The 26,253-nt window shown below is 40.7% G+C and overlaps 1 protein-coding gene across 3 annotated transcripts in view; it reads right to left on the reverse strand.

The window, feature by feature from the left end:
- Positions 1-26,253, reverse strand: part of pitpnm3 (PITPNM family member 3) — a 144,264-nt gene that overhangs the window by 47,970 nt on the left and 70,041 nt on the right. For all 3 annotated transcript variants that reach the window (XM_027998960.1, XM_027998959.1, XM_027998958.1), the window contains exons 4-5: positions 15,697-15,767; positions 15,391-15,611 (exon numbers count right to left, since the gene is read on the reverse strand). In XM_027998960.1, the coding sequence (XP_027854761.1) occupies positions 15,391-15,611; positions 15,697-15,767 (292 nt within the window). The remainder of the gene's footprint in view (positions 1-15,390; positions 15,612-15,696; positions 15,768-26,253) is intronic.

The raw sequence follows: 26,253 nt of genomic DNA on the forward strand, positions 1-26,253 counted from the left end.
ATAAGGAGTTCTGCGTCATACATAATTCGACAATATGGCTGAATGCTCAAACTGGCTAAAGAAGCTGAAAGTCATGTGTGATTTGCAACTTTAAAATTAATTCACTCACACTCATAATGTGAGTGTGAGTTTGGTTGTGTGTGGGATGGGAGAAGGATGAGCTTGTCCAGAAATTCTTTCTTTAGATGCTCAGTTTTAAAATGTCGGAGCTGAGAACAGATTCATCCCATTCTGTGTTGATCTTATTAAAGTGATTGGGTTCTGATTCCATAATTTCCCCCCAAAGAACAATTAAATGTTTAAAACAAATGAAGAGGACTCAAATTCATGTTACAAACACAATTGTGGTTTGCACCGTTTACCTGGACTATGGAAGCAGCTGTTAGATTATCCATTCATTAAATTTTTTATTTAATTCGTTCAATAATAAATATGCATAGCTCATGTAACAACTAAAACAAATCGAATGAAAACGAATGAAAAGGAGCAGACAATAATCTCTGCCCAATGTTCACATAAAGAGAACATTGGCTATTCAATGCAGAAGATTATTAGATATTTTCAAATGCACAAAAAATACACGACATCAGCTTATTCAATGCCGTATCACTTCATCAACATGTCTTTCAAAGTTCTTTAAAATGCAGAATGAGATTCAGATTGTTTTATCTCACTGTCAAACTGACACCGTAAACTGAAATGCATCTTTCCATCGTCACTGTTCTGAATCTAAATCTAGTGTTATTTTTCTGCTCTCTCCATCCAAATCTGCAGCCACTGTTTAACATCTGGGGGAGGGAGTGGAGAGTCACAGTGTTGTTGTCGAATCTGTTTGTAGTTGCAGTTTGGAGTTTAAAAAAAAAAAGCCTAAGAACTGCAGACTGTACAGCATTAATGGTCTCCATTAACATCATCATCATTACCAATTTACAAAGACGTTATTAAGCCGGCGGCTCCAGTGTATCACCCAAACTCCATCAGCGTCTTATGGATACACTTTATCTTAAAACTCTAAAATATCATTTCCTCTGTGACTGGTGAGCATTTAAGTAGCAGCTGTGAAGTCAAGCAAACGTTTCTGTTCCAGATGGTGCAGTTTGGATTTCGTTTTGCATTGTGCCTCTTCTTTTTTTAAAAAAAGTAAGAACACGTCTATCAAAATGTTCTCTAAAGGGCTGTAGAAACCAAACTCGAAGGATTCTGAGAGGGTTTATCGCTCAAAGGGGAGCCGCTGACAAATCCTAGCAGCAGTGTGCATGATGTTTTAGCCTACTTGTATCTCCTCATACTTATGGTAATATGCAGGAGAAGCTGATTACAAAATGTGATCAGATACATTGCTGTTTAAATTGCAAATGTGTTTTAGAGACAAAGAACATATAATTACTTTTTAAGTATGAAACATAAATAACTCAGCCTGTTTTTATACTATTTTTCAAAGCCGATAAGGTTTTTAAATCCACTTTTGTTTTCCAAAAACTGCCTTTTGATTAAAGCGGGAAGGTGCTACCATATCTGAATGATGCTTTTGGGAATTTCATAATAACGAGAGAGAAGATTGTCTTTTTGTTTGACAAAAAATAAATTTTTAACAGGAATATAGTAAAAGCGTGGACAATATTTGGTTATGATTGTTAGGGCGTTTTCACACTTGATAAGTTAGGTAGACTGGGTTTGATTGGGGATCAAAATTGCAACAGTTGCTACACTTTCAGCTGGTCCAGTTCTCTTTCACATTGAATTGTGTCAAATAAACCAAACCCTTTGAGAACCTTGTTCCCCTCCTTGCCTGTGGTGGCGCTGTACGAAGAACCACCGAAGGAAACAACACAAAAACATCTAAAGACGACAAGAGCATAGCTTCCTTCTTTGTAAAATGTAAATAAAAATGGAGTGACATGAGATTTTTGTGGCATTCTGTCTTGTCTTTGCTAAAAGATCACGAGCCGTTTCTCAGACTAGCACTAGACTCTCGCGCTTGTTAAAGCTGTTTTTACCCAGAATGCTTCCTGCTTGTCTCCGGTTCACTTTGAACCAAAGTTCAACCGAACTAAGACCGAGGTTTTTAGGGAGACCTAGCTCATTTTTAGTTTACTTTTTTGGTCCGCGTCAGAGTTCAGTTGGGCATTCACACCTCCCCAAACTAACCAGATTTTCTAGACTAGAGTTTGATTGAACCAAACTAAATGGGGCTGGTGTGAATGCACCCTTAGTTTTAACGGACAGAGTAACCTAAAGCTGAAGGATAATGACACTGCAGAGACAACGCCTTGGCTGCGTCAGGCAGCCAGTCAACAGCCAGACCACCGAGGCATCTGGACCTGCTTTTACTGACAACTAAGTTTATCAGATAAGAAAATACGTAGAAGAGCTGTTTAGTGTCCTAATGTTGAAACTTCTCATGAAGCTGTATACAGCATAAAACTGGAGTCCAGCAACAGGCCCTGTCTCAACTAATAACCTAAAACTAGCACTTAAAAATACAGACTTTGTCAGAAACATCTTCCAATGTGGTAAATTTCTCTATTGATAGCCAGTTTCATGAAAGTCTCCAAGCTACTGCCACCAGACAACATTTCTCCTTCCTCTCTCCTCCACACTGGATAAATCGATGCATAAATTTCCCTTCATGAATTCAAATTCCAGCTGCAGACGTTGCTGTCACTCCTTTTGTCTCGGTTTGCCTTGTATTACGCACCGTGTTGCGTTCAACGTTCCAAATGCAACGTTACGACTCGTTAGCAACTCTGTTCCCTGTTGCCTTGTGGTCACTTATGCACTTTCTTACATTTTGTTTTCTTACTTAAGTTTGTTCATGGAAAATAAAAACAATTGTAAGGTGCAAGTTTGACAATAATTGAAAAATGCTTGAAAAAAAAAAAGAAAAATCTAATCAGCTGCCTTGAGAGCTGATCTCAGATCAACTGATCTCAGAGATACAATCTCTTGCACACTCAGTCAATAGCACCTGTGATTACAGCACAGGTAGTCTAACACACAGAGTGTTTCTAAAGTCCTCCTCCAAGTTTTATGGCGATGTGATGATGAAGAGCTCTATTAATGATAAAGCCAAGTGAGCCGATTAAAACCACAATCAGCCTCATCTCATGCTGAATAACCTTGAGATTTAATCTATTTTACCGCCATGCCACCCGGCTGCCGCTTGCCTTATGATGTCAAACCGAAAAACTCTAAAGTCTACTTGATTGCCCCCCCCCCCGTCCCGGGTTTGTAAAGGCTGGCTTAGCATGCCATGATTTATAAGCAATTAATATGGCCAGCAATGGCACTTTGCACAGTCTATGTAATTTAAAAGAGGAACCAGAATAAGGAACTGCAGCATGTCCCCAGCCACCAGGGTCTGAAATAATGAGCCACTGTGAGAGCAGAACCGAGGTCAGGCACTGAGGAGAGACATATGTGGACTCTATGAATAAAAACACGACGGAGGAAAAAGAAAGGGTAGAAATGCTGGGAATACAGAAATACAAGATATTCTCTTGAAATGTTGGCAGTACTCGGACACTGCAAAAACAAATATCTTTCCTGTCACTGATAATTGGTGCACTAAAGCTTTTAAAAGGGCGGATAAATGTCGAAAGTCTGAAAAATAACTTTAAAAAAAAAATTACATAAAACCAGCCTCTCCAGAAACTTCAAAACAAACTCTTCTGTCAGAAAAAATAACTTTTAGACGCATGCATCTTTTAAACTGAAATGCACTACTGTATGCGGATAATAGCATCTCTTCTGGAATCGCAGAACATGACAGTCCACTGTCGAAAAGAGATAATTGGTTGTTGTATGGGAAGAAAAGACCATTCTAACCGAAATGTCTATCTAGACTTTGGTAACAGAGAAAAGGATGAAGGGAGCACTTTTACTTCACCCAAAGACCATACTCAGAAAAAAAAAAAGTGAGAGTACAGTTCAACAGGACACATTTCTTATCATTCATCAAAAATAAACTTTCTCACTGCCTTAGGATTGTGATACAACTGGAAGTTTGGCTTCAAGTGAGCCCAAAAAAACAACCCAAAACATAGAGAGGAGGCCAGACAATCGAGTTGACCATGTTTGTTATTACCGAGCATGAAGAAATAAGATAACATGACTAACATGGTTTTGATTTTCCCCATTAGTACAAAACGTCTCATGACGTATGTGAACCACATTATTAAGGCTACATTTACAAGTGAACGCTGCCTGGAACCTGCCAGTATTTTCAGACGTTGATTTGGAAAAAGGTCCACGTTTAGACAGCGCCACCAAGATCCTTTAAGTCAGCTGTAGTTGTCATGAGAGGCCACTGGATGGCACTGTATTTTTGACCCTTAACTTCCACTAGCTTCCAGTAAACGGTAATCAAACAAAGTGATCACGTATTGCTGATCAGAGCTTGTGCTAAACTGAACAGTTGAAGTCGCGCAACGCAGCACAATGTTAGCCACCATTGCTTTGGTTGTCAGCTGCATGATCTGCATGTGTAGAATAATCACTACAGCGTTCTGTGAATGTGTGCTTTCACACACGCGGAGTATTTAACACCTCTGCAGGGTGTGTTACGGAAAAGCTTCACTCTGAGTCCTGGTTTGAAAAAGTGCTGTTGTGAGAGACTCGGGTCACTGGTGTCATGTAGACGAGCAGCAAAAATGTTGAAGTGAAGAAAAAAGAATAACTTCTTTGTTTCTAACATTTCTCCTCTTAAACATTTACCTTCAAATAAGCAGCAGAAGTCTTGTTTTATAGTGTCTGAGCCAAATAAAGAACAATTTTTCAGCTGCTGCATGATTGTAGTTACTGCCTGTAAGATCATTTCTTCTGACAAATTGGAACATCACTCTCCCTCCTATCTGTTCACATTTGGGATTTAATCTTTACTGGTTTGATCGTTTGGTGGCCATTGAGTTAGCTGTCGATTCCCAAATTAGGAGTTGCATCCATAAGGTTATCACAGCAACCTTTCACTCTGCTTTCAGCAGCCTTGTAGTTGTTCTTCCTTTCATGATTCTTTGCATATTTCAAAATCCAACCACTGATTTTGATATAACTATGACAAGCTACAACCTAAACCCAACAGGAAAGGAAAAAATGAAAGAGATAATGATACATGCGCTTAAAACATTCATCTCTCTCCTGCTCCAACTGATTCTGTGTGGGAAGTATTTCACGAATCACGAATGTGCTGAAACTCGGCTAACGGCCGTCATCGCTAGGTATGATCCTGTAAGCCGACAGAGCCGCCGTGTTAACGAGCTCCACCGTTTCCCCCGGGGCAAACTACGTCTTCTCCAAGCACACCATCAAGGGCGACACGAGCAGAAAGGCAATTTCATTATCCATAAGAATCTCCAGCAAACATCAGGAACCAAGAGATGACTCCAGAGTTTGTTTACGTGGAAGTTTGTCTCTCGGGCGCGAATAGGTTTTGCCACATCCACTCTGAGGTGTGATTTTTCAGCCAAACTGTTACCCAGACTGAGAGCGAATTATCCACACGGTCACAATTCCTTCTCCTTAGATGTTTATGTTGGCATTCAAATAAATGAGTCTCCAAACACCCACAAGCCCAACACTGTCATTAGAGCTCACACAGCTAACTGACAAAAGACTGAGTGTTGTGTGTGGGCGTGCACGGATGCCCACTGACAGCACATATTGTGAGAGTATGCACAGGATCAGCAGCCATCTGGGGAGGAATGTAGCCTTTGTTTAACTTAACTGGAGAGTGAAACCACCTGACCGTTGTCTGTTTAGACACATTGCTGTGTAGAAGTTAGCACCAAACTGGGATTAATTATGATACGAAACATATACAACATGTGATAGAGAACGGTGGCAACAGTTCACAGTATGTGACGCCAGGGCAGAAATAGTAGCTTAAGATGATCAATTTAACATTTTTGTGTATTTTTATGACGTTTAGATTTAGAAAGAAAAGAAAAGGAACCTTTGGCCGTTCATGCTGTAGCGGACGCTAACTAGAGTTCGGACTGTTAAAATCTAATTCGGGGAATGTTTTAACCACTAATAGTCCGGTAATGTTGAGCTTATATTTTTATGGGTATTTGTTTCTTGCTTTTTATGCAAGAAAAGTTTTTGCTTTTTTAAGTTACAACAAAAAGCCTCTAAAAACGTTTTAAGTTGTCCCATTGTCAAAAGCTAACGGCAGCTATGATAAATGTGGCTAAAGGCCAGAGCGTTCAAAGCACAGCTTCTAGCTAGACAGTTAATGTAGGAATGTACAGAGTTTTGGACTTAAAAGAGATACAGCAAAATATTTGTGTTCATTTTGCTATTCCCAAATTATTAAATTATTGATCATTGTGGTTGTTAAATAGATTAAAAATCAATCCATCCAAAAGGTTGTTATAAATATTCAAAATCAGCTAAAATTAATATGAAAATACTTCTTCAAAATAATGTTTTGTCTTTGCATTGTGAAATGGTTATTTGGAATATTCGTTTTAACACTGAATAAATAATCTCACATTACCCATCAGATTTTTCTTAATATTTGAGTTTTAAAACGTACAACTGCAATAAAAGAGTAATTTGTTTGAACACTTTTTACACATCTTCACCCAGGTGTCAATAATTGTGGATAGCCCTTCTCTGTGCATACTGTGTACTTTTTGTGTCTAGGCAGCTTTCATCCCGTCACTCACTTTGGAGCTGGAGAGCTGAAAAAAACAAACAAGACAGAGTAGGTACCCTCATTCTTCAAATGTATTCAGAAGAAAAATCATAAAAACTGCACAAATCCTTGATCTGGAAACTGAAGAAAGCACTGATTATGATTACACCAAATTAGCTTTTACAGTAGAAGATATGGCAACTTTGATGATGTTTACAAAATCCTGCCAAAACACAGAGAAAATTATCTGCTGAAAGTTGATTTCTGAACCTTATTTATGTTTTTGTTTGTTTAAATGAATAAAGTCGATGCATTTTGATTGCAATAACACATCTTTAGTAGCTTGTGATTGCTTTCTAGTGCAAAGATACTTTTCAATAAAATTCAATTGATCTTTCACAGATTAAGTTGTGCCCGTGTGTCCAGACAAATAAAGTACAGAAAACCGACGCACGTGCCAGCGGCTCAACAGTTGCTCGGATCCTAAGGGAACTTGTTGTTTTGAATATTTCATCTAGATGTGCAAGAAGCCAAATCGACGTCAAGCTGCCGCGCGCTCCCACCGCTCTGCTGTCTTTCCACATTCCTGGCCTTCAGCGCCAACATCAGTCACAATCCAAATACATTCTGTCAACTGAGGTGATCGGTGACATTTCAGACAAAAACATCCTCTGCGTATAATTGGGGAGCAGCGAAAACTAATTGACGCTGTCAGATGTAAAACCAGTGACCACTGGGAAATGTGACACTGAATGTAATATGAAATCATTAGTTACACTTGAGCAGCCGCCTCAAAGGCAGCAGCTGGGAGAAAGAAAAGCAAACAGATAAATACAGACATATCTTTACCTCGTGCACATCTAAATGACCCAGACATGCACACAAGTCGCTCACTGAGATAATTGCAATGAACACAAGTGTTATACTTGTGTATAATTCATAATTGGGGCGACTGTTGTTTACTGCGGAGCTGCCCTCGCTGCATCAACATTTAAGCTCTTTTGTAAAGCTTATACACAAATGACACCTGAATGCAAAGTGGCAGTACGTAATGAACCAGACAGATTACAGAGGATCCAGGAATAATTGATAATATATTGTAATCTAAGTAATTATCCAAGGTTGTTCACATTTTAACAATTCAAAAAAAAAAAATTAAAGGGGAAGTATTTTGTAGCTTTATATTATGTTATAATCTTTTTCCCTCATCAAATACATCCCTGGAATGTTGCTTTGATTCTTTCATGCATGTTTGAGAAATTTTTCATGGCAACCATTCAGCTGTGCAAATGCCTAGGTGGACGTAGCTCCGCCTTCGAGGACAACGTTTCTCCTCCTCTCAGCTCCTTCAGACTAACCAGAAGCAATTAGCAAACACCGGGTGGAGCAGCATATCTGCTGAGTTCATTCTCAGTGCAACGCTGGTGAAAACGTTGCTAAAGGGTTAATAGAGGAGCCATGTTGTGACGACTTTTTCAAGGCGGAGTTTCAGAAAGAGCAGGAGTTGTTAAAGAGACAGAGGCCCAATTTCAAGGCGTTAAATTACCAAATTAAACTTCTATTAAGTCACGTTTGATACATGTAGGATTTTTTTAACAACTGAATGTAACATAGTGACTTGACTGTGCTATAAAATGGAACTAAGTGCCTGGAAAATATATAATTCTCCTTTAAAAGCGTTAGAAAATTAACGCTTTGAAAGCGTTGTATTTTGAGATATTATGGAGTGAAAATAGTGTCAAAAAGATTTGTGTGTGCGTAAAATGATTTGTGCGTGCGTAACAGGATTTGTGCGTGCATAAAAAGATTTGTGCGTGTGTAAAAAGATTTGTGCGTGCGTAACAGGATTTGTGCGTGCGTAAAAAGATTTGTGCGTGCGTAAAAAGATTTGTGCGTGCGTAAAAAGATTTGTGCGTGCGTAAAAAGATTTGTGCGTGCGTAACAGGATTTGTGCATGCGTAAAAAGATTGGGCCAGGAAGATACTGTTTTAAACTGGACCGATGCGTGATACTAATCGAGGGCTAATAGTAGCTTAGCTAACGTAGACATGAGCTATTGCTAACATAGAAGGGCGAGAACTTTGGGTCGAACTACTTGAAACGTGAAACGTAATCTGAAATAATCTAAAAAATACGCATTACAACGGTCAGTAAAACGTGCAAATTTTAACATCCACTAACTTCGGACGGTAGACCACGAACATGATCACTCGGCTGACCCGCCATTCTCTTGTTTCTTCTCTCAGTTTGAATGAAAGCTTTTCCCAGTCAGAGCGGAATAAACTTCCACCACCTAGTGGTCGAATTTTTTACCCAAGTAATTACAGTTGTATAGGTCCCAAATGCGGGTTCATATATAAACAATCTTATAGTATTAAAAAGTAGACGTGGGTGTAATGACATATGTATTTTTCTCTCACAAAAATATGTCTAAGCCACGAGACAAGTAAAGAGAGAAATACGTATTGAACTATGGAAAAAAGAAACAGTTCCGAAGAAAACTCAGATGTCCCAGCTTTTACTAGCATGTAAACGCACCATCTACACACAATTCTTGGAGCTTCCACCGAGGCGTGAAATGAGTCTCAAAAATATTGTGCACTCGTAACCGGATTTGTGTGTAACTGCAGTTTTGTGTGTGCGTACCAGGTGGTTTGTGTGTACTTTTTCAACATGTATTTTATTTTTAAGGTTTACAAATCCTGTTACGCACGCACAAATCTTTTTACGCACGCACAAATCTTTTTACACACGCACAAATCCTGTTACGCACGCACAAATCCTGTTACGCACGCACAAATCTTTTTACGCACGCACAAATCTTTTTACGCACGCACAAATCTTTTTACGCACGCACAAATCCTGTTACGCACGCACAAATCCTGTTACGCCCGCACAAATCTTTTTACGCACGCACAAATCTTTTTACGCACGCACAAATCTTTTTACGCACGCACAAATCCTGTTACGCACGCACAAATCTTTTTACGCACGCACAAATCCTGTTACGCACGCACAAATCCTGTTACGCACGCACAAATCTTTTTACGCACGCACAAATCTTTTTACGCACGCACAAACCCTGTTACGCACGCACAAATCTTTTTACGCACGCACAAATCTTTTTACGCACGCACAAACCCTGTTACGCACGCACAAATCTTTTTACGCACGCACAAATCTTTTTACGCACGCACAAATCCTGTTACTCACGCACAAATCTTTTTACGCACGCACAAATCCTGTTACGCACGCACAAATCTTTTTACGCACGCACAAATCTTTTTACGCACGCACAAATCCTGTTACGCACGCACAAATCTTTTTACGCACGCACAAATCCTGTTACGCACGCACAAATCTTTTTACGCACGCACAAATCTTTTTACGCACGCACAAACCCTGTTACGCACGCACAAATCTTTTTACGCACGCACAAATCTTTTTACGCACGCACAAATCCTGTTACGCACGCACAAATCTTTTTACGCACGCACAAATCCTGTTACGCACGCACAAATCCTGTTACGCACGCACAAATCTTTTTACGCACGCACAAATCTTTTTACGCACGCACAAACCCTGTTACGCACGCACAAATCTTTTTACGCACGCACAAATCTTTTTACGCACGCACAAACCCTGTTACGCACGCACAAATCTTTTTACGCACGCACAAATCTTTTTACGCACGCACAAATCCTGTTACTCACGCACAAATCTTTTTACGCACGCACAAATCCTGTTACGCACGCACAAATCTTTTTACGCACGCACAAATCTTTTTACGCACGCACAAATCCTGTTACGCACGCACAAATCTTTTTACGCACGCACAAATCCTGTTACGCACGCACAAATCTTTTTACGCACGCACAAATCTTTTTACGCACGCACAAATCTTTTTACGCACGCACAAATCTTTTTACGCACGCACAAACCCTGTTACGCACGCACAAATCTTTTTACGCATGCACAAATCCTGTTACGCACGCACAAATCTTTTTACGCACGCACAAATCTTTTTACGCACGCACAAATCCTGTTACGCACGCACAAATCCTGTTACGCACGCACAAATCTTTTTACGCACGCACAAATCTTTTTACGCACGCACAAATCCTGTTACGCACGCACAAATCTTTTTACGCACGCACAAATCTTTTTACGCACGCACAAATCCTGTTACGCACGCACAAATCCTGTTACGCACGCACAAATCTTTTTACGCACGTACAAATCTTTTTACGCACGCACAAATCCTGTTACGCACGCACAAATCTTTTTACGCACGCACAAATCTTTTTACGCACGCACAAATCTTTTTACACACGCACAAATCCTGTTACGCACGCACAAATCTTTTTACGCATGCACAAATCTTTTTACGCACGCACAAATCCTGTTACGCACGCACAAATCTTTTTACGCATGCACAAATCTTTTTACGCACGCACAAATCCTGTTACGCACGCACAAATCTTTTTACGCACGCACAAATCTTTTTACGCACGCACAAATCTTTTTACGCACGCACAAACCCTGTTACGCACGCACAAATCTTTTTACGCACGCACAAATCCTGTTACGCACGCACAAATCTTTTTACGCACGCACAAATCTTTTTACGCACGCACAAATCCTGTTACGCACGCACAAATCCTGTTACGCACGCACACATCTTTTTACGCACGCACAAATCTTTTTACGCACGCACAAATCCTGTTACGCACGCACAAATCTTTTTACGCACGCACAAATCTTTTTACGCACGCACAAATCCTGTTACGCACGCACAAATCCTGTTACGCACGCACAAATCTTTTTACGCACGTACAAATCTTTTTACGCACGCACAAATCCTGTTACGCACGCACAAATCTTTTTACGCACGCACAAATCTTTTTACGCACGCACAAATCTTTTTACACACGCACAAATCCTGTTACGCACGCACAAATCTTTTTACGCATGCACAAATCTTTTTACGCACGCACAAATCCTGTTACGCACGCACAAATCTTTTTACGCATGCACAAATCTTTTTACGCACGCACAAATCTTTTTACGCACGCACAAATCCTGTTACGCACACACAAATCTTTTTGACACTATTTTCACTCCATAAGATATAAGCATTCTCCTCTGCACTTTTATTATCTTCACACTGTCTGTTTACGAGGTCTTGATCAATAAAGTTTTCCAATTACCCCTCCTTTCTCCAGTTTGCACCTTAATGCCTGATGCTTGAAGGCTCTTCAAAGGCAGGTATTGTGCTGAATATTTAAGTTGGTGTGCAGAAAAGGTTCTAATAAAACTTTTTTTTTGATGACTTTTTATTTCCTCGTAAAGACTTGGATACCCGATACATCATGCAAGGAGTGACTCAAACGAGATAGTGGGAAAATGGATTCAATTTGTGTGCTTGACAGAGTACAATCTGAATATGCAGCTTTGTCATGTTGTCGCATGAGTAAAGCTAATATTCATAGCACATGCAGCAAGGTCACAGTCAGCCCCGTCAGGGTGCTGGTTGCTGTTTGGAGTATTTTAGAGGTTCTTCTTTGAAAATAAAACAACAAAGGCTTTCAACGGGATCTGTCTGAAGGACTTGTTTGTGTTTAAATAATGCGCCCCATATGACAAGGAGAAATAAAAAAAGGTAAATACAAGTCTGTCTCCTAAGCTTCTTGATGTTTTCTGGTTCCTGTTCATTATTCTGCCATTTAGGGTGCATTCACACCAGCCCTGTTTAGTCCACCTTAATCAAACTCTAGTTTGTTTGCCTAGAAAGTCGGGTCCGGAACAAAAAAACAAACTCTGATCTGGCTAAAATCCCAGGTTTCGGTTTGTTGAAGTGGACTCTGGTCCATCAATATGGATGTGAATGGATTTTTGTGGATTACACAAGGAGCACAAGTCATCAACTCTAGAGAAAAACATAAATTCTTTTCAAAAAGTACAGAGTTACAGACTGACTCCGTGCTTTTTGGGCGTTCATCTGCTAGAGAGACTGCATGCTGATCCTGATTCTTACAGAAATATCATCAGGTTTGACCCAGTTCCTCATTCAGGAAACTGTTCTGGCACACTTCGCAGGATCTGGGGAAAGGAGTACGTTTCTAAAAGTGTCTTCTCGTTGCTTTTTAAATGTTTGGGGATTATGTGACATAAATAACTAGTTTGTCATGTAAAAAGTTGGAGATATGTAGCTGGAGCTACGATGTCGCGTTGTTCTCTCATCCTCTGTGAAAAGGCTGAGCGTTTCATCGCGACCGCCCGCAGCTACGTGTCGGCTTGTTTTCTCTTTCCTGCAGCACGAGGCAGAGGGCGGATCATATTATCCTATGAAACGCTTGGAAGTTTGGATTTCCGCATCAAATTGTTCTTTAAAAAGCCTGTGGCGAAAAACTGGTGTTTAAGATTTTTTTTTGTACCCAAATGAAGACCCCACCAAATTTTTATTCACATCAAAATAAATAAAATACAATTTATTCCTATCCTAAAATGGTTTGTATGGCCTCCAGCAACCCAGAAAAATATTTACATACAGGTGCACATCAGACAATTTGAATACTGCATAAAATTGCAATATTTCTGAGTCAGAAAGTCAGAAAGTGACATTAATAAATCAAGTCAAAATGCTAGTTTCATTCATAAAAATGCTGTTTATATCAAACATAACTCAAAAGAAAGTTGCCTTTGTAATTTGACACTTTGAAATTGGGTGTCTGTTTCTTTAAGGAGCTCCTGCTCTTTCTGACGCTGCGCCTCCAGTGTGTCATCACAACAGTGCTTCTCATTATGCCATTTACAACCGTTTTTAGGTGTTTTCTAATTGCTGCTGCTAGTCTGGAGGAGCTGAGAGGGGGAGTCACAATGAAGGGGTGCTCTGTGAGAGCAAACGTGAAGGCAGACCGACCCCAAATGGTTGCCACGGGAGATTAGAAGATTCCTCAGATATGAATGGATGAATGGGTTTTTGATCAGGGAATAACATTATAATATGATGGATTTGTTATAATACTGCCTCTTTAAAAGCAGCAAACAACTTAAGACTGAGACAGATGTTGACCTTCTCCCAGTTCTTCATCTAATCTCACCAACTTGAGCTACGCAAAAAAGAATGAGCAACAAATTCACTTTCTAGATGTGCAAAGCTTGTAGAGGTAGGATTTACAGATAAGTCCACTAAATATGGATTCTAAAAGATGCTGACAGAATGGCCTGATTACACTTTGCAATTATTTACAGCTTCACAGTGATTTCTCACATAAAAATGTATACTACAACTAAAATTTAAATCTCAGATTTCTTCATACCAGATCCATTTTCTAATTTTAAATTATCTTTTTTTTTTGCTTGCTTTCTGTAAGAAATTACAGAAAAAAGTTTCAAGTTGTATGACAGAGTATTAGACTACAACAATTTTTGTTTATTGTGAGAATATAGTCAACAGTGTCAGAAAAACACAATTTTTCCAGAAAAAACATCTTAAAATTACGAGCTAAAACAACACATTCTCGTCATATATTGACGAGTTGGGACGATTTCTGACCATGCGTCACATATTGACGTGAAGGGTACCCCCTTTGCGTCAATATGTGACGACTTGGGCAGGGTCCTTCAGCGTCACATGTTGACGATTTGGGTAGGTCACATGTTTTACGGGATTAATGAAGCGAAGGGTTCTCGCAACCGCTGCCGACACTTCAAAACCCGACGATTTGGTTAGGTTTAGGGCAAAAATTACGGTAAGGCATAGGGTAAAACACCTCGCGTCACATATTGACGCAAAAGGGGTACCCTGTGCGTCAATATGCGACGAGGACGGACCGTCCCATGCGTAAATATATGACTAGTAGGGAGTGAGAATGGGTTGGATAAAACCACAGTCATTAGTATCTGACGTAAGCAGTTCAGTCCATGTCGTTCTTTCTTCAAAATGTTTGGATGATCATTCCAAAGTTCGGCTGCTGATGATAATTTGATGCTGCTGTGTTAAAATTATTTCTATAGGCATTAAGTATTATCTGTAAAACTTATACCAAAGTAAAAATGAACAAGATGCTCAACATTCCTCATTTACATGTTTTTGTTTGTTTGTATTTTTTGTGTTTGAGTTCTCATAAAATTATGACTTTATTCTGGTAATATTACGGCTTTATTATGTAAATTGTTTTTGTGGTTTTTTATATATTGTTTGTACCCCGTCAGGGGGTCTTTTTGTGGGCTCTAGTGTCCCTTATTTTTTGAAAGTAGGCTGACAGGAAAGGGGGAAGGAAAGGGAGGAAGACATGCGGCAAATGTCGCCGGGTCTGGGAGTCGAACCTGCAACGGCTGCGTTGAGGACTGTAGGCCTCCAAATATGGGTTGTGCTAACCTCTACGCCAATTACAATGTAATTTTAAAAAGATAAATCTTACACTGGCCCTGATATTCCATCAAATTCCATCCAAGAGTCTCAGAGTTGACTAGAATTGAAAGTCTAAATAAAAAGAAGTTGTAAAACCCGCTTCACGAAACAAGATGGCGCCCCAAGGAGTGCATTGGCCACAAGAAATGCAGATCTTACAAAAATGAAACCTTTAAAAGCCCAAAATCTGATTGATTCATAAAATTCGGGGAAATAAAAAAAATATTGCCCTATTTCTTCAGCAATATGAGTATTTTTGTAAGGTCCCATATAAAAAATAATAAAACCAGCTGTAAATGACGTCAGGGTGAGTAACAGTGTTGCTGACGCTACTCACTTGGACACTAGAGAGAAGGCTTCGGCGCACACGGCCGGACACGGCACCATTTTGATCATCACATGCTCCTCGGCGGCCTGGAAATGTGCCCGGGTCACCTTCTCCAGCACCGAGGCCAGCGTGGCCACATCGCCAGCCTTTGTGCTCGGGTCACCACCCACCGTGTCCAAGATGTTTCCACCGTGCACCGCCAGCAGCAGCACGTGGGTTTTACATTTCCTCTGCAAAAGAAGGATGATGAACAGGGAGAGATGCTACAAAAGCAAAGAATCAAAAAAAAAAAAAGAGAGAGGAGAAAACACCCACCTCTGCATCCTCCAAACCTTCAATGCTGCTCTGAGGGGCGCAGCGTGGACCGCCCAGCTGGTACAGACCCTCTGGATTAGATGAGTAAAGTAAAGAAGCAGGAGGTGGTGGTGAGAAAGGAAGGAAGGAATAACGAAGGGGAAATAAAAAAAAAAAACAGGGTCACTGGAGGAGCAACTTCACCCAGACACACCTACATCCATTTATAACTGCGGCATAAATGGATATCGATCGGCGAATATAGTCGATATTACTAATGCCTCTTCATCTCTCTTCATTTTGGCTCTGAACTGCATGCTGCCTCCATGTAGCCGCGGGCTCGAAAGGAGAAACCAGCAGATTCAGTCAGTTCAGGCTGTGGACAGCAGCAGCGTTATTGTTTTCTCTGCTGCAGCGTCTATTACCATCACACGTAATTACCTTTTAGCTGCTCTAATGCGATAAAAAGCAACAGACTTGTTCTCCTAAAGATAAAAAACCTTTTTTATATATAAAAAAAATCCTTTTCATATAACAAAAAGGAGTGTCCCTTTGTCGGTCTGGAGGGGGCATTTCACAGGAATGTCAGCCAAACTCATTAGCCCATCCAAACCCTCAGCATGCTGTGTCATCTTACTCCTCAGCTCTCTCTCGCTGTCTTTCTCTTTTTGTCTTTCTATTTTCTCTCTCCAGGATTAGAGAACGCCTCTGTGCTCTGCTCACTGGCTCGTTGTTTATTTGGCCTCGTCTGGGACCGACTGTCATGGGAGGCTCTCACAGGCTCGTTCGCTGTCGACTCCCCTTCTCTCCATTCCCAGCCTGCCAGTCCTCCCTCCCCACCGACCGCCCGCTTGTCTGGAACAGAGAAGCGTCAACCAGGGACCCGGCACAGTGCGCTATTTCTGGTCACAGAGAAGCAGGAAATCAATGCAATGAAGTTTTCTTGTATTGTTTTTCTTTTCGAAAGGGCTGCAGGAATGTATGTGTGGCAAGAAAGTTTTAAGAAATACGATGCGAGTTATTTCTGCAAGCAAACACTGATATACAGGGACGGGGGGGGGACTGACATCAAAATTTTTAGAAGGTAGATGTGCTACCTATGCTTATTGATAGAGGTGAAAGTATATACAGTATGTTGAGGCTGTTTGTGATGTCATTATAACCTATTTAAATTTACTTAGCTGAAATTATTGCATATTCTAGTGATTTTATGAGTGTTATGAGTGAGTTATTTTGTGATTTTTGACCCACTTTCCAAGAAGAAAATTGCTTTTGTAATTCAGAAAATAGTTATACTTAGCTTGTTAGCTAACTATAACTTTAGCTTGATTCTTGTTTGAGGTTTTTTGGAGGGGAGCTGACAGGTGGTGATCTATGGATTAGCAGATTTGCATCTTGCTGGTCAATTGTGTAATTTTCCATCCCTGCATTTTATTTGTTATGATCCACAGGCGTTTGAATGAACATGAAGCATCAAAATAGGGAAGAAATTAGATTTGAGTGACTTTAAACATTGGACGGTTGCTGCTACCAGATGGGCTTGGTCTGAATATTTCTGAAACTGATAAATTCACACACAACCATCTCTCAGATTTACAGAGAATTATCTTTAAAAAATAAAAAAAGAGAAAACCTACTAAGAGCAGTAGTTGTGATGGCAGAAAATGAATTGTTGATCACGTCAGAGGAAAACTGACAGACTAAATTGAGATTGCATAAAGGCAGCAGCTGTTCAACTAACCACTCAATACAACTGAGGTATGCAGAATACCAGCTCTGAAAGCACAGCACATCAAACCTTGAAGCAGATGAGCTACAGCAGCAGGATGCCACACACTATTTGGCGTTCCTGTCAGCTAAGAACAGAGAAATAAGACTGCATTTCACACAGGCTAAACAGTAACGGACAGAAAAAGAAATGTTGCAGAGTAACAATAAAATTGCCTCAACAATTGGTAACAGATTTGAGATTTATCCATTTAAAAGCAAAATGTGCAACATTTCTCCCCAGCGTGTACGGCTTTCATGAGCCACCATAGAGTTCAGAGTTCAGGTTGAACGTTTTGGTCATGCAGCAAGAATACAGCTGAACCACTTGGTCTCCTGTTAACTAGAATTGTGGGATTTTCAGAATACCTGGTTTGACTAAAAGTCCAGCTAATCCAAATCTCAAACATCTACATTTTTACGGTCTTAGGACAAACTCCAGTGTGCCTGGGTTTTTTTCTTTTATTTTTGGCTAAATCTTCAACAAGGTCAATGGATGCCAAAGAGGCTTTTGAAATTATTTTCAAGAACAGACTAAAAGGTTTTAAATAACAGTAATAATGATAATAATATACTTTACTCATAAGCACCTTTCAACAAGAAGCAATGAAAAGATGTAACAGATGTAAAATTATGCAGAATAAAATGGGATAATGTAACAACAGAGAGTACGCCGTCTTGAACAGGTGGGTTTAGAGTCCGGATCAGAACAGAGGGAGTCAATATTTCGAGTGTCCAGCGGGAGTTTTGGGTTCAGACAGCAGAGCTTTCAGCTGCTCTGCTCCCCATGGAGACGAGGCGAGGGGAGGGGCACAGCGAAAAGGATGGAGGAGACTCAGCTGAGGCCATGTGGATAAGATCTGTCAAAATGATTTTTGAAAAAGAAGTACACTTTTACACAGGTAAAACATGACGTTTACCTTTGTTGAGGCTTAACAAAGCCAAACTTAAGAATTGAAACAGATAAAAATCAAAGTAAGGATTTTATAGTCCACTAGTTCCCATTGTCAAACTAATTTGCAGTTTGTATGCAGAGCCGTTCTCTCTCACCGCAGCTCTGGCGGGAGAATCTGCTGACAGTGCAAATTCTGGTCCTGCACTCTACAAAGTTGGACTTTATGGCATAAAGGCAAGAAAAAAGAAAAAAATGAAATGGGTGAAACAAGGACAGAAGATGTCGCATCGCAGTTTCCCACAAACCACGTAAGGGCAAAATTGCTGAAAAAGGTGTGTTAGTAAGTTGATTTTTGGAGTAACAATATGTGTGAGAAAAAAATAACAATGATCACAATCCCTCTGCTAGAGACTTAAAACAGCTCAGGTGGGCTAAATAAAATACGTCGTTAGATTTTTATTTGTTGAAAAAAATTGAAACCTAAGTATTAGCGTATTTCTAAAAAAGGGGAAGTATTTCCAGGCACAAAGTGCCGTTTTATAACACAATCAAGAAACTATCTTACAGTCAGTCTAAAAAATATTACGAGGTGTGTGGGTGTACCCTCACAAAATGTGAAAAAGTTCAACGTATTATGGGTGTAATGTCATCAAAGTGCAAAATGGCTTCATCAGTAATCACAAAGGAAGAGAGTAAGCTGGTATTGAAATGATGCACTTCAATTGTGGTATTATGTTGGAAAGTACAGCAACAGCCAATCATGAACAAAGCAGCTGCTTGCAGCAAACGGCAAGAGTCCCAGTCAGAAGAAATTGTAGAACCCAGTCAATTTATCATCTGTGGGAGCGGCTCTCATGCTGGGACTCCTGCGTTTCATGTCAATTGTAACATTTGTCTGATATTGGGGGAAACCAACGATGTTGGATTTCTATTGGCACAAGAGTGACAGACACAGCCTTCCTGTGGTTAGAGGCATTTTACATTTTTTCACTCTGCACGGTCTGTCTGTATTCATGCTTTCATTCTCAGAGGTGAGTCCTGCTTTCTGATAAGCTCTTCACAAAGCTCGGTGGTATTTAGCAGATCTTTCGCTGGAGTCATTCTGTCCCTCGAAATGACCTAACCTAGCAAGGATCCAATGGAAAGCTGGGAAAAGTCACAGTTCAGTCATTTCCAGTGGCTTAAAGCCTGGTGTTGTGAATGTCGGTGCATCACAGAAGTCGGGACGCGACACGACTCGGCTACAAGAGCGAGGAAGAGAAAATTGACCCCAGAAAGTGGGTTTTGAAGATGAAAGGGCTCAACGGAGAACTCTACTACAGCTGAGAGCAGATGGATGAAATATTGATCCTTCTTGTGGATCATTCTGTCAAAGGAAGCATGACTGAAACATCACAGCCACAAATAAAATACTGATACACAAATACTGATGTCTCCTTCCTGAACGAACTTAACAACTTCTATGCTCGTTTTGAGAGAGGGAATACCACAACTGCAACCAAAGTAGCTACCACACCCCAGGCCAAAAACCACTGACTTTCCTCCCCACTGACATAGGAGCGGCTCTGAGCAGGATTAAATCCCACAAGGCTGCGGGTCCTGGTGGCATACCTGGATGTGTCCCCAGAACGTGCTCTGGGGAGCTGGCAGGAGTGCTGACGGACATCTTCAACCTGTCCCTGGCCCGCGCTGTGGTACCGACCTGCTTCAAGTCTACCTCCATCGTCCCAATCCCCAAGAATCCCAACCCAACCAGACTCAATGACTACCGCCCGGTAGCCTTTACCCCCATCATTACCAAGTGCTTGGAGCGGTTGGTCCTAGCACACCTCATATCCTGTCTCCCCCCCCACACTAGACCCCCACCAATTTGCATACAGGTAGAACAGGAGCACAGAGGACGCAGTCTCTATAGCGCTGCACTCTGTCCTTTCTCACCTGGACAGTAAGAACACTTACGCCAGACTGCTGTTCTTAGATTTTAGTTCAGCATTCAATACTGTCATCCCATCACAACTCATTACCAAACTCACAGACCTCGGCATCAGTCCACTCATGTGTAACTGGTTGCTCGACTTCCTGACCAGTCGACCTCAACATGTCCGGCTGGACAACCACTTCTCATCCACCATCATCATAAACACCGGAGTGCCACAAGGCTGTGTGATGAGTCCCTTCCTCTACTCCCTCTTCACCTATGACTGCAGACCTGTCCATGGCTCTAACGCCATCATCAAGTTTGCAGATGACACCACGGTGATCGGCCTCATCAGAGATAATGACGAGGCCGCTTACAGGGAGGAGGTAGACTGTCTGGCTGAGTGGTGCGACAAAAACAACCTGCAGCTGAACACTGAGAAGACCAAGGAGCTTATCGTGGACTTCAGGAGGAACGCTGACCCACATCCACCCATCCACATTAAGGGGACAGTGGTGGAGCGTGTGGACACCTTTAAGTTCCTGGGAGTCCACATCTCTGAGGACCTGACTTGGACGACCAGTTGCTCCAAACTCATTAAGAAGGCGCATCAGCGCCTCTTCTTCATGAGGACCCTGAGGAAGAACTACCTGTCCTCAGAGATCCTCATGAACTTCTACCGCTGCACCATTGAGGGCATCCTCACCAACTGTATTACAGCTTGGTACGGGAACTGCTCTGTCTCCGACCGGCAGGCGCTGCAGAGGGTGGTGAAAACTGCCCAGTATATCGCCGGGGCACCGCTCCCTGCCATCAAGGACATCTACAGGAAGCGTTGTTTGAAAAGGGCCGGGAAAATCACAAAGGACTCCACTCACCCAGCACACACACTCTTTTCCCTCCTGCCCTCTGGGAGGCGCTACAGAAGCCTACGGACCAGAACCACCAGGAACCGGAACAGCTTCTTCCCCACAGCTGTCACGCTTTTGAACGCCTCCTGGCATAAAACATAAACTATAAGGACTGTACTCCCCTATCCTCTCATACAACAATAACACATGGACTATCCTCACACACACACACATCACGGACTGTTTTCTTCACACACACACATACAACCTGTAGATTTTATCTGCCATTATTTATCTTGTATTATATTATATACATATATAATCCATTCCCTAACATTCTTGTATATTCTGTATAATCTGTATAATCTGTGCATATAGCTCCCATATTTATATTTATACACAATATCTATATCTCTTTGTCTCTTTGCTATAACCCCTTATAGTCCATACATACATAGTCTTGTACATCTGTAAATAAATATTTATATCTCGTAGAGCACTTCTGGATAGCTGCAAACTACATCTCGTTGCTTGTACTTGTGACAGTGCAATGACAATAAAGTTGAATTATATTCTATTCTAGTCTAAAAGCAAGAGTTGCAGAGTTTTGGTTTTCTGCAATGCCCTCAGAAAACCTCTCGCCTCCAGGGTCTCTACTGTTATGACACTTACCCATTTATCACCTGAAAATGAGCAGATGGGGAGAAAGACAAACAGAAGATTGACTTCGAGGCTACAGGTTTATGTTTTCAGAAAAGAAAAAATGACAAAATGCCCTCTGAGTTTCCTGGCTGCTGGAGTGTGAGTCAACTCATTAGAGAGCTCCAATCTCAAAATCGGTCTTCTGTATTGCTAGAAGACGTGCACAGAAAACAACAGCATGGGTTTCCTGAAAATGATTTTGTGCTCGACTTGATGAAGACAAGCTGTAAAAGACAAAACGCAGACTCAAAGAAACAACCTCTGTCAACTTCAACTGAGACTTTTAGAGTGTTTTCACACCTGACAGTCAGGTAGAATCGGTTGGATTGGGGACCAAGTTCTAACATGTGTTGCATGTTCAGATGGTGAGGTTCGTTTTCACACTGCACTGTCTCAAACAATCCAATCCTTTGAAAAACCTGTTTACCCTCCTCGCCTGTGGTGGCGCTGCACCAAAACCTAATGAAGGAAACTGCAAGAAAACGCCTGAAGAAAACTCTTAATGCAACTTTCTTCATCATTCTGAAACAGAAATGGAGTGGCATCAGATTTTATGTCTTTGACCATGAGCCATTTCTCCAGCTAGGTGTAGATCTGCACACTTGTTTTGATTGCATTTACCCAGAATGCCCTGCACTATAGTCCACTTCCTGTTTTTGGAGCAGTCTCTGGTCCGCTTAGTGTTCACATATGTATTCAAACTGTTCCACAGTTCAATTGAACCGAATCAAGACCCAGATTTTTTAGGAAGACCAAAGTTTGCTTTGTCGGCCCACATTGGAGTTTAATTGCACATAAACATCTCCCCAATGAAATGAACTGTTTAGGCAAACAAACTAGAGTTTGATTAAAGCAGACTGGTAAGAGCTGGTAACATACATTTGTAGATGAAGCTATTAGAAAGTGGCAGGCAGGTTCATGTAGATATTTGTGGTTTGTGTGCCAACCACATTTGTTTGTTTATATTGCCAAAAATTAGGTCTTTTTTTATGTATTACAGCATTCAATGGTCTGGAGCGCTGCGACTTTTTTCAGAACTCCGTGGTTACAGGAACAAAAGAAACTGATGGACTTGTCTGCTTACAGATCAAAGGATTTTCTCTTGTTCTTTATTTTAAGGGACAGATTGGGGAGTGAAAATCTTTGTATTTTCAAACCGATCTTGTGCTCAGGCGGTTTTCACTTTCATCAATAGAGGAACCAACAAAACACGCCAAAGCAAACATCCGTCTTGCGCCATTTAAACTGAGAAGACAGTCATCAAATGAAACGATACCTGAGCGAATACAATTTTGGACGACCTTCCTTTCACTGTCTAGTGTTCACAGCAAAGCAAGCCCTGAATGAAAATAATCACCAGCTTGATTTTTTTTAAGAGATCAGAAAGATCTGAAAACCCAAAAACAATCAAAGTAATCATACGATTTCTACAGAAAAACAATGCAGCACAGCTGGACACTGCAGCACCAAGGAGGAGCTTTGTGGAAAGAGGCGGGGCTTTGTGAGAACAAGGTGAATGGTTGCCACGAGAGATTCAAGACTTCCTCAAACATGAATGAAAGAATGAAAGCAACACTCCAGCTATGTTTTTGATGAGCAAATAACATAACCTGATATAAAGCTAAAAAAGAGCATATTTTAAATAACCCCGGCCCCTTTGTACATGATAAATGTGCATTATAAATTTACAGCTCATAATTGGTGCTATGTCCCAAATGTTATTTGAAGAATGAAAAGGAAGCGGTAACCTAGCTGTGAGTTTCACCTCAACTGTGTTTAGATGAAGTATTCTTTCCCGCAGCACTTGGGCTGCTGCCAACATCTGGTGCGAGTTTTATTTCAAAAGATATATGTACTCACCAGCCACTTTAACGGGTGGACCTGTTACATTGCTTGTTAACATTAATAGCAAATCAGGGAAGCAAAAGAAAGCAGCTTAACATCTAATATAGACAAAAAATGACTTACTGAAGTAGAAATCAAGCATCAAGATGGGGTGAAAATGGGATTTAAGTGACTCTTATGTGACAATGTTTTTGCTCCTGCACAGTCTTACTGTTGTACAAACTACAGATATTTTTACACAAAACAATCTCATTAGTTTACAGAGAGTGATTTAAAAGAAACTTAAATAAGCTCCTATATTTTGCTGAAAAGTTACTTGTAAGTTAGTTCTGTCTTATTTGAAGCCAATTAAAATATTTACACTAGAAACCAGACCAGAAATACTTGGTAGTTTTTAGTATTTTTGCAGTGTAATGTTCCTCATGCTCACAATATCTCAAACCAGTGGAGTACATTTTGGATGTAAAGGAACAGGAGACTGACATCATGGACAGACAACAAGTTCACTGCAATTCAGTGATGCTGTCATGTCAATATGGAGCTAAATCTCCCAGGAATGAATCAAACATCGTGTTAAGAACAGCACTAATAAAGTAAAAGTTCTAAAGGTAAAATAGAGTATAATAAGGTGACTTACTGGAGTATATTTGCACACATATCCTCAAAGCTGCATATTTGTTTAAATGTCGACGTTAAGGCATTTCTAAAACGCTCAACCCACTCGGCTTTTACCTTGAAACAGCAAATTATTGTGATTTTCCCTTCACTGTAAGATGCTTGCATGGAAATTATGCGATAATTGAAAGGGTTGTGCTACCTCCATGCTGTATTTTGTTAGGTGCCAACAGGTTAGGGTGATCATTTCGGGGAGGATGTTGTCTCCTGACTGGATAAACAGCCTCCTCTGACCCCTGACTTCTTGTAGGCATGCTAACACACTCGCGCCATCTGTTCGCCGCTGCCGCCATCAGGTTCCATCATGTTGCCCTCCAGTAAAAAAAGACCCCAGGGAACGACACCGGCTCAGCTGTACGGCAAACCTCACATGAAGTGAATCTGGCAACACTCACATGCATTTATGCCACAAACCTAACAGGCTGTTGTCCGCTTCCTGATGCACTGCAACAAACTGCAGACGCAAGACATGGGCAAATAAGAGGCAAGGCTTCCTCAGCTCTGATAGCTTCAACCCATGTTTTATTTAAACCCGTCTGCCTGAAGCGCAGAGGTCCGCAAAACTTAAACTGCTGCGATCCCACTACAAACTATTGACAAACACTCCCCGAAGGATTCTGAATTATTCATCGGGAACTGGATGTAAAATTTATCAAACAGATTACAAAAATATTACAGCTCGACAAGATGTCAACATTAAAAGAATAGCAAGGGGAAAATGGCCGCAGTTTTGTAACTCGCTCTCTTTAAAGACAGATTTAACGACTAGCAGAGTGAATTTTTAAAGCGTGAACCGTGGGGGAGGAATTTATTTGAACAATCCTGCAGAAAACCATATTAGTCTCCATGGAGGGAGAATGAATAGCAAAGCAGCGTGTAAGTCGTCGTTAAGTGTAACAAGTTGTTGCCACACTGACTGTCACCATGGTAGCTGCTCGCGACCAAGACGGACTAAAGTCAACACAGAATCACTCACAATAAGCATCGCACACGTCACATTGATATACACATGGGTTCTGTAGAGAGTGGTAGAAAATTATACAGCCTTATATAGATGTCTACAATTTTTGGAGATAATTGTTTTCAAGTGCTTGAGACACTTGGAATGAGTTTGTAATGTAACTTTAGAGGAAACTTTTCTTTGTAGAATTGCTTTTATTTCAACTGCTTTTATTACTGGAAGGATTTTGAGCATAAACTAACCATTTAAGGTTATGCCACAACGTCTCAATTAAAGTTGTGTTCCAGTTTTGATTGGTTTTTTATGTTTTTGGTAGAAAGTATTGAGATTTTTGGTGTGCTTCAAATCTTTGTAACCCAAGTGTGGCTAAGTAGAAGGTCACAAAATGACTCAGGACTTTTTATTTCTTTTGGAAAGATTAGAATTGTTGGTCTATTTGGTCGACCCTGTATGACCACCCTGACATGCACCGCGTCCTTTTATTATGTTTTGGTCCTCTGCATTTAATATGAATATTGTTTTGAAAATGTAAATCCGTTAAAAAAAACAGATAAAGGCTTTGTTTTTTTATCCTGTTTGTTTTGTGCAAAAAAAAAAGAAAACCCCCATCAAAGATCATTTCGTTAGATAAAAGTATTACGTGCTGCTTTTTAAGATCGCTTAGCCTACTTCATGTTGTCAGACAAGTCCTGTTTAAGTGATTTCTTGATTCTTTGAGGCAGGCAGTTATCTGGAAGAGTTGTGGTTACCAATAATGTAACTTAGGCTACATTCACACAGCAGATAAACACAACCCAACATCAGCTTTTTTTTTCTTTTTTTTTTGCACATATGCCACCCATACCCGACTTTTTCCGAACATCCCTATTCTGATCTTTTAATGGCAAAAAATAGTTTTATACCACTTCCATAAGTGATGCTGGTCGTGAGTCTCTTTGCGGTCGCAATTAATTAGCAGTATGAA

This window comes from Xiphophorus couchianus, chromosome 18, assembly GCF_001444195.1.
Source record: "Xiphophorus couchianus chromosome 18, X_couchianus-1.0, whole genome shotgun sequence".
NCBI lineage: Eukaryota > Metazoa > Chordata > Actinopteri > Cyprinodontiformes > Poeciliidae > Xiphophorus > Xiphophorus couchianus.